Here is an 18,221-nt window from a genome sequence, read left to right as displayed (position 1 = left end):
TCAGGCGAAGTTAAACCTTAGGCGAACTTGGCTTCAGGCGAAGTTATACCTTAGGCGAACTTGGCTTCAGGCGAAGTTAAACCTTAGGCGAACTTGGCTTCAGGCGAAGTTAAACCTTAGGCGAACTTGGCTTCAGGCGAAGTTAAACCTTAGGCGAACTTGGCTTCAGGCGAAGTTATACCTTAGGCGAAGTTACGCTTGAAGGCGAAGTTACGCTTGAAGGCGAAGTTCATCAGGCGAACTTAATCTTGCAGGCGAAGTTGTCGCGCTGCAGATCTGTTTGCCCATAAATCCTTCGTTTCTTAGCCAAATAACTCGATTTTGGTACCCACGGAATCGTATGATCGGCGCCTACAAATCCCAACCATCAAATCGGCCTAAAATCGACGTTTTAGGGGTCCGATTTGGGCAGTTTGGGTTTCGGGTTCGGTTAACCCATCAAATCCTAACCATTTTCAGTAATATAAGCTTTGGTGGATTTGTTCTTACCTTACCAACTCAGATCTATCAACAAAATCTCGGGTCTCGGCTTCGAATCTTGATCGGTAGTATGTGTGTGTTTTGAGTGTGTGAAGAAAGAAGTTGGAAATGAAAGATTGGGTTTGGGATGGGATATTTATATCCCTCTAAGCCCACGGACCCGAGGCCCATTCTCATTTAACCCATCTTACGCAATCTAAGCCCAACTCCCTCCTTACTCGACATTAAATAATTAACAACGTGAAATCACTAAACATAACTTTCTTTATTTAATTAAAATTTAGGATGTTACACGCCCCCCTTTTCCGCGCCCATAACATGGAGTCTAATAACGAAACGGCAATTGAAAGTATAGGGTATTATCTTGTAAGTCATTGATAGTTTAAGGTTTATGACAGACTATTTAACACTTACAAAACCCCATTCCTTACCTCTCTTCCTCTTCTCTTCACTTCTCGCCGCCGCTAACCCTCACGCACAGGTATCTTCTGTAATCAATCGCACATATATATATATATATATATATATATATATATATATATATATATCTTCTTTAACTGTGTTCAATTTAATAATATTTATCATTGAATTTGTAGATGGGGATGAAGGCTAAAAAATCGATGATGAAGAAAGTTAAAAAGGGTTCTACCGAACTGGCCGCTGTTCGTAAAGACCAACCTGCTGATTTCTTGGTCAGTTTTCTAGGTTTTGATTAGATGATTTTTTAATATTTGTAATTTATACAGCTATAAGCTGCATAGAGAGATTGGCTTGATTGATATCATTTCTGGTATAAGGGTGCATAATACTGTTAAATTTTGTAGTTTATAGCTGATTGAGTTGGCTTTAAAGTTTAGCATCTACTAGGGTTAGGTTGAATAGCTAACTGTCAGTTTATTAATGAAATCGCCTTTGTTAGATAGAGTGAACCATGTGTTTATGGGTGCAAACAAGCCAAGCTACTCGCGAGCTCGGATTGATAAAAAGCTCGAACCGAGCCTAACAAATAAAGCTCGTTTGGTTATCGAGTCCGAGATCGAGCCTTGTATAGGAAGCTTGTTTAGGCTTGTATATTTTTTACTTTTAAGTTCAACCTCTTTGTAATTCTTTGTTTTAATTTCACACTTCACAACCGAGCTTGAACGAGCTTTGGCTTGTTTCAGGTACTACATGAGCTTCAGTTGACCTTAGGCTTGTTTATGGTCATCTTAAATATGTAAAGATAATTAAAAACTTATATAAATTAATTAAGAAAGGTAAACGAGCGAAGCTTGAGCTTGACATCTCGTAAGTCAAAACGAGCCGACTTGTTTACACCCCTACTTTTATTAGTTTTTTCTTAATATTGGTAGTTTGAAGGCATGCGACACATATATGTGTTCTGGTACAGGATGACCAAGCTAAATTTGTGTTTAAAACTGAACATAACATCAGGCAATAAAACTTGAGTAGTTGAGTTTTTACGTGTTAAATGATATGGTTAATGGACACATTTAGTCAAACTTCATTCTTGATGTAATTGTTTAGGCTCTTTCAGATCAATCACACAAAGAAAAGTTAGTTTGTTTCTCTGTACATAATGAAGATTCCTGATTGAATATACTCATGTCTATTTTAGTTTTTATTTCAATTAGTCTCTGACTCATAGAAGATTACTTTGTAAATTTTAAAATGCTTATGGGCATTCCAGTTTTTCCTTCTGATTCTATCTGTTTTGTACATATAGTAAAAGAAGTACTATATATACATAAAAGTATTTTTGTTGTTCCATTTAAGTGTACCTCAATTTCTTGTTTCTATCATTCTTTAAAAGGCAGATGCTTTATTTGCATGACATATTGATTAGATGCCGATTACAGAAAATTATGACATAACATATGTGATAAAGTAACTATGGTTTATTAGCGATACATTTTTTTGTTAAGTATTTTTACTACAGTTATTCTAATTTTCGAAATGTGCTACCTAGTTTATTCAACTTATTAGGTGTTTTTTTACTATTTTTTCCCTTCAATTTTCAACAAGTATCTTCTTGGTGGATTTGACTTTTTTATTAAATATGAAGGGAGAATCTTGTTTTATTAATTCTGTGTTGGTTTATGTGTATGAAACAGCCATTAGAGGGAGGTCCAGCTCGAAAGCTCCCAATCACAGAAAATTCAGAAAATAAATCCACTGTGTTGTATATTGGAAGAATCCCTCATGGATTTTATGAGAATGAAATGGAAGGTAAACTTTTTCATCAGTTGACCATTTTGACCTTTGTGCTTACACGCATTCGCATTCTAGCTATTGTAAATTTTGCAACTTCTGTTGAGGAGGAACTGAAAATACTAGAAGTTAAATTTTCAATTCTACCGTTGATGCAGCTTTCTTTAAGCAATTTGGAGAGATCAGGAGGATCAGGATTGCAAGGAACAAGAAGGTTTGATCTTTAGCTCACTTTCACAGTAAATATGTGATTATGAAGTAGTTGTTTTAATATCATGTTTTAAAAAACTAAACATTTGTAGTTTATTTCAAAAATTGAGAATCATCTTGTTAATCATGCTTTTTATTTAATGTACCCCTTTTGTCTATGTTTCTCAGACAGGAAAATCAAAGCATTTTGGGTTCATTCAGTTTGCATCTCCAGAGGTGAAACATAGTTCTAGTAGTTAAGATTTTAATTCATTACCAGGAGACATTAACTCGATAGTTGTAATTTGTGCAGGTGGCAAAGATTGTTGCTGAAACCATGCATAACTACCTCTTATTTGAGCACTTGTTGCAAGTACAGATCATTCCTCCAGAGTGTGTTCATCCCAAATTGTAAGCGTTTGAATGTTTATGACTTAATATTACTTTTTTCTAAAGTTCCTGCTCGCATAATTATACCTAGAACATGATTATTTGATGTGAGATACAACGCGAAGTAAAGTCCATATTTTCAAAGCTTACAATATTCCAAATCTTATAATATTGCATTGATTATTAATATTAATAAATATTTTGAAAAGATAGATAAAAGTGTTTTGAGCCAGGTCAACATGTTTGACCCATACTTAAGCTTTTTATTTTTCATTCTGTTTTGACATGCTAACCAACTAATTTAGGATAAAAGATTTGTTCTTTTGGTTGGCTTGTTGCTGTTCTTAGGAATTTATTATTTTGATTGTAGGTGGAAAGGTGTGAACCGTTACTATAAACCTGTGGACCGGGTTCATATCGAACGTAAACGCCATAACAAGGTATGCTATAAATACGCTTTATATGCCCTCAAATTTATTCCGTAAATTGTCAAAACTTGGTTTAGCTAATAGCTTTAATATGATATGATTATTCAGGAACGGACATTTGAAGAGCACAAGAAGTTGGTGGATGGAATCTTGAAAAGAGACGAGAAAAGGCGGAGGAAGATTGAAGCTGCTGGCATCGAGTATGAGTGCCCAGAAATTGTAAGGATTTGTATTAACAATATAATATGCAGACAATTATTAACCATTTACTTATACTTTTGTTTAATCTACAGGTGGGGAGTGATGTTCCTGCACCGAAGAAGATCAAGTTTGACGACTAAGGTTATCGTGACTTGAATTTTTATATATTTTAAGATGTAGCATGTAGTAACTGTTGACTGATGAAAGAAATTTTGGTTGTTAAATCTGATATTGCAAATTCTTTAATGTTGCTCTAAATACGTTTCACATTTTGGTTTTGAACGGTTTCCTACACGAAATTTCTTAATATCACTTTCCGTTACCTTTTCAAAGCAATGTCGTTATCTATTTCGACCCATGCGAATGATTGAACTGGGTTTTTAGATTTTTTTGTTTTTGTTTTTTTGAAGTCTTACTTGCTCTATGTTGAAAAACAATTTACAATTTAACATTTTTATCAGCAATATTTATAGTGAATACAATAATACTTGCAAGATATGTGTTTTTTATTAAAAGTTTATGTTTCAGAAAAAAATACATATAAGAACTGAAGTATTTTACCTTGTTTAAAACTGATGCTGACTAGTTATTGAAGAAACACTAACCGGACCCCGGACAGATTACTGGTAACCTGGGGGTTGGATAGCTGTTTCCCACGAGGGGTTAGACCCTTGGAAGATGGTTCTTCTGATAACCTGCAAAACAGACACCGTGAGCTCGTCACTGAGAAGGGGGGGTTCCTCCTTGTGACCACCCTCCGGCGTGAGAATCAGACTAGATTGCTCTTTAAATATAAAAGTATATTAAGAGATTGCTAGAGCAGATATCAGGTATATTATGATGATAATGTGAATGTAATGTGTTTAGATGATCATACCATTTGGGGTATTTATAGCCGAAGGTAGGTTTCCAAGGAGGTATGGCCAGCTGCAACAGTGTTCCTGTTCATCAACAGTAGCTTACGCACGTGCCTTGCTGGTAGTTGGTGAGTAGGCAGCGGCTGATAGTGACCAGGCCTGCTGTATACTATTCCCTTTCCACCAACTGCCGGCTACGCACGTGGTATGACAGTAGTTGGTGAGTAGGCAGCGGCTAATAGTGATACAGTACAGGAGCATGCTGCTCGCCATACTGTATCAGTGAGCTGTCGTATCTCTGATCAGATCTTTCGCCCATACCTCGTCAGGTACAGTAAAAGATCCTTCAGTATACGGACTGGCTTATTTGGGCGGGAGTATTCCCCCTCCCGCCTCTGTGCGGGATTGCTCCCGGCTTGGCTCATTCCTTCAGGTGACACTGAATGATCGAGAGCTAAGTGCCTTGTGCGTGTAGCCATGCTGCGCGGGTGGCCTTCCCTAATGGCTTGTATCCGAGGCTGCGGGGACAGGCGGAGTCCTTCACCATTGGGAGGCATTTCCTGCGGGACCAGCTTGCGTACTGCGCGTAAGGACGTCACGTCTCTGAGCATGGTTGGTCCTGCGGATCCAGTTGGTCTCTGCGCAGACGTCCCTGTTTAAGGTGAGTCTTGCGGGTCCAACTGGGCTCTGCTAGGACCTACCTCTTCAAGTCCCCCCAGTCCAATGTTCTTCTCCTGAGTGTTTAATAAAGTGAGGTGAACTTTTGGACTTGAGCAAAGGGTTTTGAAAAGGGGTTTTGTAAGGTTTTCCATGGGGATTCTTTCCGCGGAAGTCCTTGTCACTTGCAGAAATTCCCGAGTTTCTTGCTTGGTCTTTGGGTATGATGCGGGCATGTCTGTAACCTCCTCGCAAGTCAGGAGCGTTGAGTCCCACTTGTGTGGATTCTCCATGAGGTTTTGGTAGTTTTGAACATAGTGATCAATTATGTTAAAACCACCAATTCCATCCTGGAGCTTCAAACAACGTAGTTCTCGACGTTCCCGCTATGCGGGGATGTTATTTCCGTTTCCGCAAGCATTGCCCAGAAGATCCTTCTTGGTTTCAATTCCCAGCGGAGCGCTAGGTATTTGAAGGGTTTTGCCTTAACACTGTACCTGCGCTCGTCTTACGGTTACTTTACTTCCAAGGTATTCCTGGCGTCAATTCCCTGCGGGTGCTAGGTATGTGAAGGGTTTTGCCTTTACACTGTACCCGCACCCGTTTTATAGTTACTTGGTTGCCGAGGTACTTGGCTTCAATTCCCTGCGGGTGCTAGGTATGTGAAGGGTTTTGCCTTAACACTGTACCCGCATCCGTCTTACGGTTACTTGTTCGCCAAGGTTTTCTTGGCTTCAATTCCCTGCGGGTGCTAGGTATGTGAAGGGTTTTGCCTTAACACTGTACCCGCATCCGTCTTACGGTTACTTGTTCGCCAAGGTTTTCTTGGCTTCAATTCCCTGCGGGTGCTAGGTATGTGAAGGGTTTTGCCTTTACACTGTACCCGCATCCGTCTTACGGTTACTTGTTTGCCAAGGTAAGGGGTATTTTCCCGCCTACTTTTTGATCTTTTTGAATTTTGAATTTTGAAATTCGAAGAGTTGGTGGGAAGAAGAACAGTCCAAACCTCTGAAACGTCGTGCGACGGTTTCTTCTGACTGTGTCAGGACGTGCAGGAAGTTATGGTGACGTGACAGAACATGGTCATTCCAGTCGCTTTTTCAGGCGCGTGGGCGCGATTTTTCGGGCGCGTGGCCGCGAAATTACTGGCATACGTCCTTTCAACAGCTGTTGCCAGCTTGGTTTTTGCCACGTGTCATAGTTTCATTGCACATTCGATTTCTCTCTCCTCCGCATTAATTTCACCGCATTAATTGCGATTACTATATAAAGGGGGAGAGGGTTACTTTGCAATTCACACTTTTTACTCTTCTCTTCATCTTTGAGGCGATTTCCGGCGAATACTCCTTTATTCAATCGAGCATTCTCTCGAAATCGTTCTCTTCTTTCTCTGCAAGATGTCTTCTCGTGATGCTGAAGCTATAGCTGACGACAGGGGTACTGCTGGCGAGTGCCAGTGTGCTCTGCCCGGCGATCAGTACCGGTATGTTGTCAGGAAGTTCATGCTCGATCATCTCGAGCCTGAGTTTCCTGAATCCCACCAGACCGTGTATGATGCCCCCAGAGGCAAGATCGGGGTTTATGCTGCATTTTTTGTCTATGGGAATCTTAGATTCCCGTTGACAAAATTTGTTTACCGTGTCCTTGAGAGGCACGGTGTTCATTTGACCGAGCTGCACCCCATGGCGATCGCCAAGATTCGCCATTTTGAGTGGGTGTGCCGGATTTTGGGCATCGAGCCCCATGTGGACCGCCTGATGACCTTCTATACCTGGAGGTGCATCCAGGGGTGGTACACCTTGACGACCCGTATTAAGGGTCTGAAGATTTGCGACACCGAGCGCAGTCTTCGCGCGTGGAAGCAGGAATTCTTCTACATTTCTGCCCGCGCCATCCCCCTTGCCATGAAGTTTAAAAATGGCCAAGCGATACCGAGCCTTCACGCCCCCAACTACCAGGAGGCGGAATGGTTTTCGAAGATATCCCGGATCCAATCTCCGGTTTACCGGTTTGCGGAGTCCGGGATGGTCATGTTAGGGATGAGCCGGGTGTGGAAGGATGCGTCTCAGGTTCCCATCCTTCTCGAATACGGTTTGAACTCTATTCCCTATGGTATGTCTTGTCTTTCTTTTTGATACAAGTTTGTCTTCTAACCGTTTCTTTTCTTTCAGAGGGAAATAATTTGGAGTCGCTTCTGTTCCCGCGGGAAACCGACGGTCCCGCGCGGATGGGTACTCGTGCTCTGGACGAGGGCGAGTTGCCCATCCTGGAGCAAACGGCGGATCGGTTTGTGGAGGTCTATCCGCCGGGACACGAGATCCTGAGCCACCGGCGGCCAGGTAAGGCGATATTCTTTCCTCAATCCCTCAATGCTGTACCCGCTGCTGGAATTCCTGACCCGTCTTCTTCTGAGGAATCCTCAGATGCTCCTCCGTTGGTGCGGAAGAAGAAGGCTGCTGCCGGCGTGAAGGGGAAGGAGAAAGCCTCCACAGCTGATCCAGTGGTTCTATCTGACTCGGAGTCAGATAGTGAAGAGGTGGCGGGGAAGCCCGGTGGTGAGAAGACCACTGTTCCGGAGGCTACGACCGTTACCTCCGGAGAACCAACGAAGACGACGGTGACCGGTACCAAGAGGCCGGCTCCATCGGGTTCCTCCCCGCCCGTCCGTACGTTCAGGGTCAAGAAAACCCGTAAGTACAATCATAATGTCTTTGCAGATTTATTACTTCATAAATTTATCTAACACTTTCTTCTTTGTGCAGGCGTGGATGTTGACGCATTCCGGGGTGAAGCGCAGGGGAGTACCTCCCCGCCAATGACGGTAGGCTCGGTCAGCCTTCCTGAGGCGTCGACTCAGGCGCCTGCGCCTGCATCCGGTGGTCCAGTTGCTCGTTCCTTTGAGCCAACTGTTCCGGCCGAGATGACGTCACCGCCGGCCGTGAGTGCGATTTTTACAGCATCCTTCACGGAGCCGGCGGTTACTGCTGCTGCTGAGGAGGCGGCGACCGCGGCGGCGACCACAACGGCGACCACGGCGGCTGCCACCATGCCCGCGCCACCGGCACCTACGGCCGGACCATCAGGTACGCGCAGGGCTTCCCGCCGATCTTTGCCCCCTTCCCGTCTGCCTGACCTGTTGGATGGATTTCCTTTAAGTTCAGGTGATGGGTTTGGCGGCTATCGGCCTGTCATTGACCCTACAGGTGCGTAGGGTTCCTTTCTTTTTCCCTTATGTTTTTTATCATCTTTTCCTTACTGCCTTTGTTTCTTTTGCAGTGTCGGATTCCAATGAAGTGTATGTTCCGCGATGGAACATACGCCGAGGAACAACCCTTCGTACCCCTGTGGAGTGCGTGGACTGGGCTCGCCACGCTGCTCCTCATGGTGCGTTGGGGGAAGCCATGGCTAGCTACCAGGAGGGTAGGCTAACCAATGAGCTTCGGGTTCTCCAAGCCCGGATGCAGCCGCGCGTCGAGCTGCTTTGTCGTGAAAACGACAAGTTGAAAGCAGCTCGCGCCAAGGACGTATCTGAGGCGCGTGCTCTCCGGGAGGAGAACCAACAGCTGGCGGCAGCTGCCGCCGACAAGGAGAAGGCCTTCAAGGCCCTCGAGGTTGAAGTTCAGGCGCGACTAGAGGCCCGCTCCAAGGCTGCCCAAGCTGTGAATGAACAGCTTCGGCTGGCCAGGGAGACTGCGCGAAACGCAACCGAGAGGGCTGCCAAGGCTGAAGCCGTTGCTGAGCCTTTGCGTGTGGAGAATGAGGAGCTCAAGGCCAAATTAGAGGCTCTCCAACGCGCTCATGATGCCTTGGCAATGGAAGATGCCAAGAAACTCCAGGAAATCTTGGACCAAAGAGGGGTGCTTGATCACACCGAGCGGAAGCTTAAGGGCGTCGAAGAGGCTGCCGCAAAGGAAGTTTTACTTGCCAACCTTAACAAGAGCGAAGCCGAACGCGCCCATAACGAAGCTCAAGCTGCCCTCCAATGCTTCTTCGAGAAGCGTTGCCTCAGGTATGTTTAGCTTTATCTTCTCGCTTTTCTTTTGTAAGAAAAGGTTCTAATACTTGTATTTTTTCTTTGTAGGTTGTGCGTCGGGTCTTTTCAGACCTCTTACGATGATGCTATGACCGCAGCCCTCAACGCTTCTCATGAGGATGGGGAAAAGGCCGGCTTCCTGCTTGGTCTAGGGTTTGTTGAGAAAGGCGTCCCGCCTTCCAACTTCCCTTTGTTCGATGTGGATACCGAAGCCATTTATGACCAAGCATTGAACCAATACGCCGCCTTCCCGCATCCAGTGGTGGAAAAGGTGGACGAAGTAGCTGCTGCTGATGATGGGTTTAGCTGTCCTCAAAGCGTTCCTCGAACCACCCCGTTCTTCTGACGGAGCGGGTCCAAGTGGAAGCGGCCCTGAAGCTTGATCCTGAAGATCCCTTCCCATTGCTAAGATAGACTTGTATAGTTTTTTTTCTTTTAGGCGGGTAGTTACCCGCCATTCTTGTAATATATTCTTGAAATATTAATCTTTTTGCGTATAAGATTGTTATTTCCTTCTTTGGGTTCCTTGCTTTATAAACTTATGACTTGCATACTTAGTTTAAATTAGCAATTTTCCAAGTGTTTAGAATAAGAACCTTTGAACGTGGTTGATAATGGGTTAAAGTTTCGCTTCTCCTTCGTGATTGTGCGGGTAGAACCGCCTGCTCAGCCTTTATTGTGCCACGAGGTGCGCGAGCGTTCCATCTCTGACAAATGCTTCGACCATGTCCTTTACGTCTATGCATTCTTCAGTGTTGTGGCCTTTTGTCTTGTGGAAGTCACAGTATTTGCTCCGATCAGCATCGTGACGATGTCGGATTATTGGAGGCTTTGCCATGGGAGCTCTTCAGTGGCGAATATCTCAGTGACGCTTTTGGTGAGTGGCGTCCATCTGGAGTTCCGGTGCGACTGTACATTATCCCTTCCGCCCACTCGATGTTGCAAGCCGGATGAGGTGTCAAAGTTTACCCTTGACTGCCAAATGCCTAGCTTTCGCTTTTTATTTAGTCTGGCGGTGAGGACGTTGTCTTCTCTCGTCTTCTGAGTGTAGAGGTTTGTGCTCTGTGGGAGATCTCTACCCAGTTGCTTCTCTGTTTCCGCATAGCGTTTTGCTGCTGTCATGATGCCATCCCATGTGGATGGCATGCCATCTTTACCCGTTAGGGTGCGGATGAGCTCTGGGTCATGTGCGCCCTGGATGAAGGCAGCGCGAAAAAGATCTTCGCTGATATTGCCCAAACTTAGCTTCTTTGAGTTGAAGCGAGTGATGAAGTTTGGCAGAGATTCATCTTCCTCTCGTATGCATTTGAGGATTGTCCATTGCTCCTCGGTATACTTCCGTTGCTGGCTGAAGTGTTGGCTAAACTTCTGCTGGAAGTCTGCCCAGTCGTAGATGTGGTTGACCGGTAGGCGATCAAACCAAGCTCTAGCAGCCCCCACCAGCGTCATTTGGAACATGTAACACCACGTGGGTTCCGTCCAATTGCTGACGGTTGCCCCCGCTATGAACCTGTTCAAATGATCGTCTGGATCAGATATACCGTCATATGTGCCTATGTTGGGCATTTGTTTGGCACTCTTTGGGGCGATTGCTTCAGCAATGTCCCTTGCAAATTTGGACGTTCCTGCATTTGCAACGTTTGGTCTGAACGTTTTAGAGAAGTCTCGTGGACTTCCACCTGTGCTTTTTGGTTTGAAGGCTTGTCCAAAATGCCTTTTCGGTTGGGATTCCGTTTCCTTACGCTTCCCTTTTGCCCTATGGCGAGGGTTCGCGTCGGAGTCGGATTCCTCCGAGTCATCCTCCCAGTATTCGAATTCGTCGGCCTGTTGCACGGAACGCAAGCGTTCGTTCAACTCAGCCTGGAATTCCTTTTGTCGTGCCTCCGCCCATGCCTTAACTTCATCGAGAGTCTGGCGGGGGAGTCTTCGTTTCTCAAACTGGATATCGGTGGATCCCAGTAGGTGATCATTTACTGCACTTGCCCCAGCTTTGGTAAGTGGGGTAGTGTTCGTAAAATTTACTTCACTTGCCCCGGCTTCGGTAGCCGAGGTAGTGTTTGTAAAAACTGTGTTGCCGGTATTCCCTCCAGTAGCTGGGGTTGTGGTTACCGGAATTTCTCTAACCATCTTTGTAAAAGTTTGAAAAAACTGGAGAAAATTGTAGTTCTAGCTTTATGCACGGATGACGCCAATGAAGAAACACTAACCGGACCCCGGACAGATTACTGGTAACCTGGGGGTTGGATAGCTGTTTCCCACGAGGGGTTAGACCCTTGGAAGATGGTTCTTCTGATAACCTGCAAAACAGACACCGTGAGCTCGTCACTGAGAAGGGGGGGTTCCTCCTTGTGACCACCCTCCGGCGTGAGAATCAGACTAGATTGCTCTTTAAATATAAAAGTATATTAAGAGGTTGCTAGAGCAGATATCAGGTATATTATGATGATAATGTGAATGTAATGTGTTTAGATGATCATACCATTTGGGGTATTTATAGCCGAAGGTAGGTTTCCAAGGAGGTATGGCCAGCTGCAACAGTGTTCCTGTTCATCAACAGTAGCTTACGCACGTGCCTTGCTGGTAGTTGGTGAGTAGGCAGCGGCTGATAGTGACCAGGCCTGCTGTATACTATTCCCTTTCCACCAACTGCCGGCTACGCACGTGGTATGACAGTAGTTGGTGAGTAGGCAGCGGCTAATAGTGATACAGTACAGGAGCATGCTGCTCGCCATACTGTATCAGTGAGCTGTCGTATCTCTGATCAGATCTTTCGCCCATACCTCGTCAGGTACAGTAAAAGATCCTTCAGTATACGGACTGGCTTATTTGGGCGGGAGTATTCCCCCTCCCGCCTCTGTGCGGGATTGCTCCCGGCTTGGCTCATTCCTTCAGGTGACACTGAATGATCGAAAGCTAAGTGCCTTGTGCGTGTAGCCATGCTGCGCGGTGGCCTTCCCTAATGGCTTGTATTCGAGGCTGCGGGGACAGGCGGAGTCCTTCACCATTGGGAGGCATTTCCTGCGGGACCAGCTTGCGTACTGCGCGTAAGGACGTCACGTCTCTGAGCATGGTTGGTCCTGCGGATCCAGTTGGTCTCTGCGCAGACGTCCCTGTTTAAGGTGAGTCTTGCGGGTCCAACTGGGCTCTGCTGGGACCTACCTCTTCAGTTATGAAGTGCAAAAACATTGGTGATTACTACTTTTCATCAAAAGAAAGTAGGACTTAACTTCTTTTGATACTTTGCATCTTCTTATATCGACAAGCTGGGCCAGTTGTGATAATAAAAACCATTGAGTATTTATTTCAGTACTTTCAATATCAGAAATGACAATACTAAATTCATTTATATTAATAAAAGATGTTCCACATATGGTTATTAAAGGGAGGTGTCAGTGAAGTAGTCTTTGAGAGGGGGCATATGTAGCGCATCAACGCCCCTTCCACGTTATCAAACTTGACGTGGAAGGCGCCGAAGTTTTGAAAACGTGGGGCGGGGCATTGAGCGCATGTCAAACTACAGCGTGATGCAAGTGTATTGTACTATTTAATAGTTAATACCATCACAACCACACTATTATTTTTTATATTTTTATTTAATTTTCACGTAAAATAATTACACACTTTAGTGGTTAGACGTTTATTTTTAGTAAAACTTACATGGTAATGACATGGTCAGACGTTTTTCAATTTGCCATGGCTCCACTACAGATACTCTTATAATAGAATTATAGTTTGCTTATATTATATCATCGTCAAATCTACTGATAACTTTGTTACAACTTACATTTTATAATTTTATTGGCTATGTTTGCTGTATATTAATAAGAAAATTATTATTGCATTTTTATTAAATAAAATTAAAACTTGGGGAAAATGAACATTTAAAGGAGAGTAACAACAACAAATATTAACACCACACCTACAAAAGTGTACTTTATTGCAGCAATCATGATGGCCCTTGTGACAACAAACAGCTGCCACAACGCATGTACACCTGCCCATGCTAACGCCCCAGTTAACCCCACTGCCACCACGTTATCCGGATCCGGTTCCAATACCAACTCTCTCCATGTCACATTACGTCTCGGAAATTCATACCCGCCTTCGTTACCTTGCGACTTGTCCGAAGGCAATACCTTGAATCCCCTATGGTTTCTACTTGTTTCGAGTTGTAAATGTGAAACTGCGTGTAACGGTTGTTTGTGGTTTTCGAATCGGGCTTGTTAATGGATTCGATGAGATCTGATTAGTGGTAGGATGGGATTTGAGTTCTAGCATCATGTTTAGAGGGTAATGTGGATTATTGGGTTAATTATTTAATTAGAGTTTGATGTTAACAATGCAAGTCCTCTTATTATTTTATTGCATCGTGTCCATACCTAACAACTAACGAGCAATTACACTTGAGGTAATAGTAAAAAATCGAATTTACTAAGTAATAATTAAGTTTCATAATTATTTAACTGGTAACTAAATAGTAATCAAGATTTATATATGTTTTACACGGCTTACTTGATTATTTACACAAAATAATAACCAAGTTTCATGATTATTTAACTAAAGTTAAATTGGAAAAAGTAATCATGATATACTAATTAAGATGTATATATATTTTATTTGATTTTTTTTTTTGCAAGTTAATTCTCACTGGTGTAAGGTTATATCAAATTTTTGCGTTTTGACTCGATAGCTGGCAGATTGGTACAAGTTTTACAAGTTTCTAAAACGAAAGGCGAAAGCATTTCACATCGCCTGTCTTATCATAATTTGGTGTTTATGGAGTGTAAGGACATAAGTAGAGGTGCACAAATCAGTTTAAAACTTAAAACCGGTTTGGGTTGAAACCGGTTCGGTTTGGTCAATAAAAGTCAAAACCGGTTTCGGTTAGGGTTGAAACCGGTTTCTTCACTAGGTTACGATTGGTTTTGGTTCGGGTTTTGATCGGTTTCGGTTCGGGTTTTAAACGGTTTTGGCCGGTTCCGGTTCTGTTAACCGGTTTGGAACCGGTTTTGGCGGAGAAAATTACAAACCGGTTCCAAACCTACGGTTTCAACCGATTCGGTTTCGGATTAAATTTGGGTCGGTTCGGTTAACCGGTTTACGTGCCCACCTCTAGACGGAAGTAATATATAAAAGGAAACCGATTCAGTTAAGTGGTGTAGCAGGGGCTACAAAAGCTTTGGCATTTCTTTGTGTTCGAAATAGATCGAAAGGTGATTAATAAATGAATTGAAGGTATTTCACTGATAAAATATCAGAAATAATAAAATAAAACGACGTCAAAAGCAGTATAACAAATCCTGTGTGCACAGTGGCAGTGCATTGAAGTAGAGGTTGGGCCACCCTACCTATCACCGCTTTTCTAGATGGGCCAAATTTATTAGTCCACATACCACCCATCCTCTAGTCTCAAGTCTCAACCAGTCAGAGGTTTAATTCATAAAATTAGGTTATTAAAGATTTAGATTTTAGGTGTTGACTTGTTTAAGTTAAATCATTTTATAATAAATCTTTAGGAGTTTAGGTGTTGCTTTGGCAGGATAGTCTACTTATTTTATTATTTTTTTAACCGCAGAGAATCTTACGTGTAAACCTATTCTACTTGGAGCTATGCCCAAGGTTGGCTCCTCGACTCGACCGCCAAGAGACCTTACCCCCTGATGCACGGGAACCGGATGGAATCCGTAAACCCTCGCCCTTCTCGGTTTCAAACCCGGGATTAAAGCCCTGATTTGTCCATTTACCCAGATATCCATGGAAATGGTCCAAGTGAGAATCGAACCTGCATCTCCGCTGTGGAGTGCAGGCTAATTGTCCACTAGACCAAATTCATAGGATCAAGATCTATGAAAGATCTTATGATCGTGGGGAACATACGAAAGATTGACACGTTTTAGATTAACAAAATTATGAACATGTCAACGTTGACAACGATATCTCAATTGCCATGTCTCAAAAGTATAATTTGTGGAGTTACAAAACACTCCTATAAGAACACGGTGGCATTGTATATACGGTAAGTTTGTTAGCGACCATTATGCAAATATCACACCATGTGTGAATTTAAAGAAATCAGAAGACATGCCTTGCAAAAAAGTTGTATCATTATGAGTTTACGACATAGTATTGAATCTAAAAGGGGGTTGCGGCGCAGGTTGTTGCCCGCTTACCTGCCACTTCATTGTAAATCGTTTGATTGCTTTTTATTTTTAATGAAAATCTTCGATTTTGAAATGGAATTAAGTCTTAGGCCTTTTATAATGCATACACAGTCGGTTGACTTTGATGTGCACTCCTAACTATTAATAATTATGCTTAATATGTTATTAACACTATAAATATACAAATTTGTGTCAAAGAGACTACAATTAACGATAAAGTTTGTGCATTAGAGGTTAATATAACAAGGTTTAAATTTCACAAAAACATAAATTTGAACTTGCAAAAGTAAGATTTGTTTAAAAGATAAAAATAAAAAAGATAAAACTGTTAAAATAAAAACATTTACCGTGTGTTGATTAATTTTGATTGTGTAGTTTTTTTTACCCATCCTCTCCAGTTATTTTTTTTAATATTTACATGTCTAGCGGTTGCTAGCTTCTTGTTTTTTTTAAAAAACAATGACTTTCTTTTATTTTGGCTATCGCACTCTTCAAATTTGAACAACCCTAATGCCCCACTCTAGCCAGACTATGGTGTTTTAACGAACCCACGCTGGCTTCAGAGTTTGGCTTGGGTGTTCCCCAGGAAACCATACCGCTGACTGCCACTTGACAGTCATTGTGCCATGATGACCGTCGTTTGAGTCATGCAAAAACCTAATTAACCTAAGCAGCTAGGGTAAGTCAGGTATCGTATCCACCAGGAATATGTGGTCAGTGTGAAGTGAAATCAATTTCTAAACTTATGAAGTAATTCAATTAAAGTGCTGATCACACTAGCAAATGGTTTATATGTTGTAACAAGCAAGCAAGTTATCATGTGCTCAATCAATTAACAAAGACAAATCACACCCGGGAATCCAAGTAATTAACCTAACAGCAAACTCATGCAACTTAACAGATTAACAATCACTGATTAACACCGATTGACTAACTAGACAAACCTTAGGCATCAACGCTTACTAACACACGGCACTGGTTATCAAGCAATCCCTGCCAGTGTGACTCAACTAAGGGAAAGCGTATGCTTCATCACATTCAACTAGTCAAAACAATCCTATAAGCAATTATCATAGCAACTGGCACAATAATCGTTCTGATTGAAATAAACCTAAACCGACTGAGTGCACAATAATACTAGACATCAATACGCATAGATTAATCAAAGATCATTACAATCAATTCATTCTAAATACATGAGAAAAACTGAAATATACAATACTCTACATCCCGGGTATGACTCGAAGAAACTAGCCGCGCATCGGCAGCTCTCGGGCCTCGGTTATGATCTGGTAGGCCATGTAGGACACTTAGAGATGATTGGGGATGATCCGGACTTGCTCTTCTGCTCTGGAAATCGTTTGGAAGGTGAAGAATTGCGTCTAGGGTCGTCAAGAACGTAATATAAAACAAACCCTAACTTTCACGATTCGGGGGACCATCGCGTAGTGCGATGGCCTCCTCTCCTGGTCCATCGCGCTACGCGATGGACCAAAGTCAATGCAGGAACTTACAGGGCATCGCGTAGCGCGATGCCCCACCTTCAACACCCATCGCGCTAGCGATGGGCCTCTTTTCTCAGAAACTTCGTTTAACTGTCTCGGTAAGCGTGCTGGACATCCCGGGTCTTCATTCCATGCTCATACAGCTCCAAATTAAGCGCGTTAAGTACCTGTGACCTGAAATACAATAAACATGTATGAAGTATCAAAGTTCCTAAAATAAACGAGTAAAACAAATACGTTAACACAAATAAATATGTACAAATAAACCGAACATCATGCCACCACAAAAGTAAAACTCTCTAGTGTAACACACAATGGGACGAAAACCCGGGTGGGCTCAGAGTTCGAATTGACAACCTTTGCACAACACCTAGTTCAAGTTTTTCATTGCCAATATCCACCCAAAAGTGACACAAATAGAATTCAAACTAGAAAACTTAAGACTTCTACCATTATGTCACAAGTAGGGGATTGCTAGCTTCTTCTTGACTCCGATTGATTTTTAATGAAAATTATTTTTATTGTCCATTCAAAAGAAAAAAAACATCAAACTTTCCTAATTCAAATAAATAATTGAATCCATAATAGTACATAAGGATCAATGATACTTCACAAGGTCACCTATATCGACTCATTCTATTATTGTCTTTTAACTAATTCTTAAATTGGACATCAACAAGAATTTATAACCTAAAGTTAAATCTAATCGGGTATAACATTTTAACCAGGCATATATCATGCCACTCTTTTTACTAATTAGAATTGCCAAAATCCATAGCTACCCTTTATTGTTCCTATCGGTTAATTCCTTACCTTAATTGTCAAACATGTTTTTGTATACAAAATTTTAGAAAGATATGAATAAGAGGGTGGTTAAAAGAAAAAAAAAAATGACAAACTGCACTTTTGAGATTTTTTACATAGAAGAATTTAATGGAAGCACGAGGGTGGGGTAGGGGAGGGGTTGGTGGGTGAGGCAATTGTTATACTCGAATGAGTCACCATTCACAACCATAAAAGTACAAACCATGTGTAATTCTTTTCATTTTAAACGGCAGTTTGGATTACTGGCCGGTAAATGAACAATCCGATCATCTTTATTCTGTGAA

General features: G+C 42.5%; 1 protein-coding gene across 1 annotated transcript; it reads left to right on the top strand.

The window, feature by feature from the left end:
• Positions 1 to 1,076: 1,076 nt before the first annotated feature.
• LOC143542263 (putative RNA-binding protein C1827.05c) lies at positions 1,077 to 4,100 on the top strand. The gene is made up of 8 exons (XM_077034896.1): positions 1,077 to 1,172; positions 2,595 to 2,709; positions 2,850 to 2,905; positions 3,070 to 3,117; positions 3,194 to 3,291; positions 3,641 to 3,710; positions 3,807 to 3,917; positions 3,992 to 4,100. Exons 1-8 carry the CDS (start codon positions 1,077 to 1,079, stop codon positions 4,037 to 4,039), a joined length of 642 nt encoding a protein of 213 aa, XP_076891011.1. The 3' UTR covers positions 4,040 to 4,100.
• Positions 4,101 to 18,221: the final 14,121 nt, after the last annotated feature.

The sequence above is a fragment of the Bidens hawaiensis genome, unplaced genomic scaffold (genome assembly GCF_021521415.1).
Source record: "Bidens hawaiensis isolate Kalapana, Puna unplaced genomic scaffold, B.hawaiensis_p1.1 tig00012813_1, whole genome shotgun sequence".
Lineage (NCBI taxonomy): Eukaryota > Viridiplantae > Streptophyta > Magnoliopsida > Asterales > Asteraceae > Bidens > Bidens hawaiensis.
Note: the sequence above shows the minus strand (reverse complement) of the source record. Positions and strands in the feature narration are given on the sequence as shown.

Bases quoted from the DNA above. Each gene is read 5' to 3' on its own strand.
- LOC143542263 (XM_077034896.1), top strand. From the start codon at position 1,077: ATGGGGATGAAGGCTAAAAAATCGATGATGAAGAAAGTTAAAAAGGGT. The intron at 2,710-2,849 runs GTAAACTTTTTC...CCGTTGATGCAG, and splicing joins TTATGAGAATGAAATGGAAG to CTTTCTTTAAGCAATTTGGA. The intron at 3,918-3,991 runs GTAAGGATTTGT...TTTAATCTACAG, and splicing joins AGTATGAGTGCCCAGAAATT to GTGGGGAGTGATGTTCCTGC.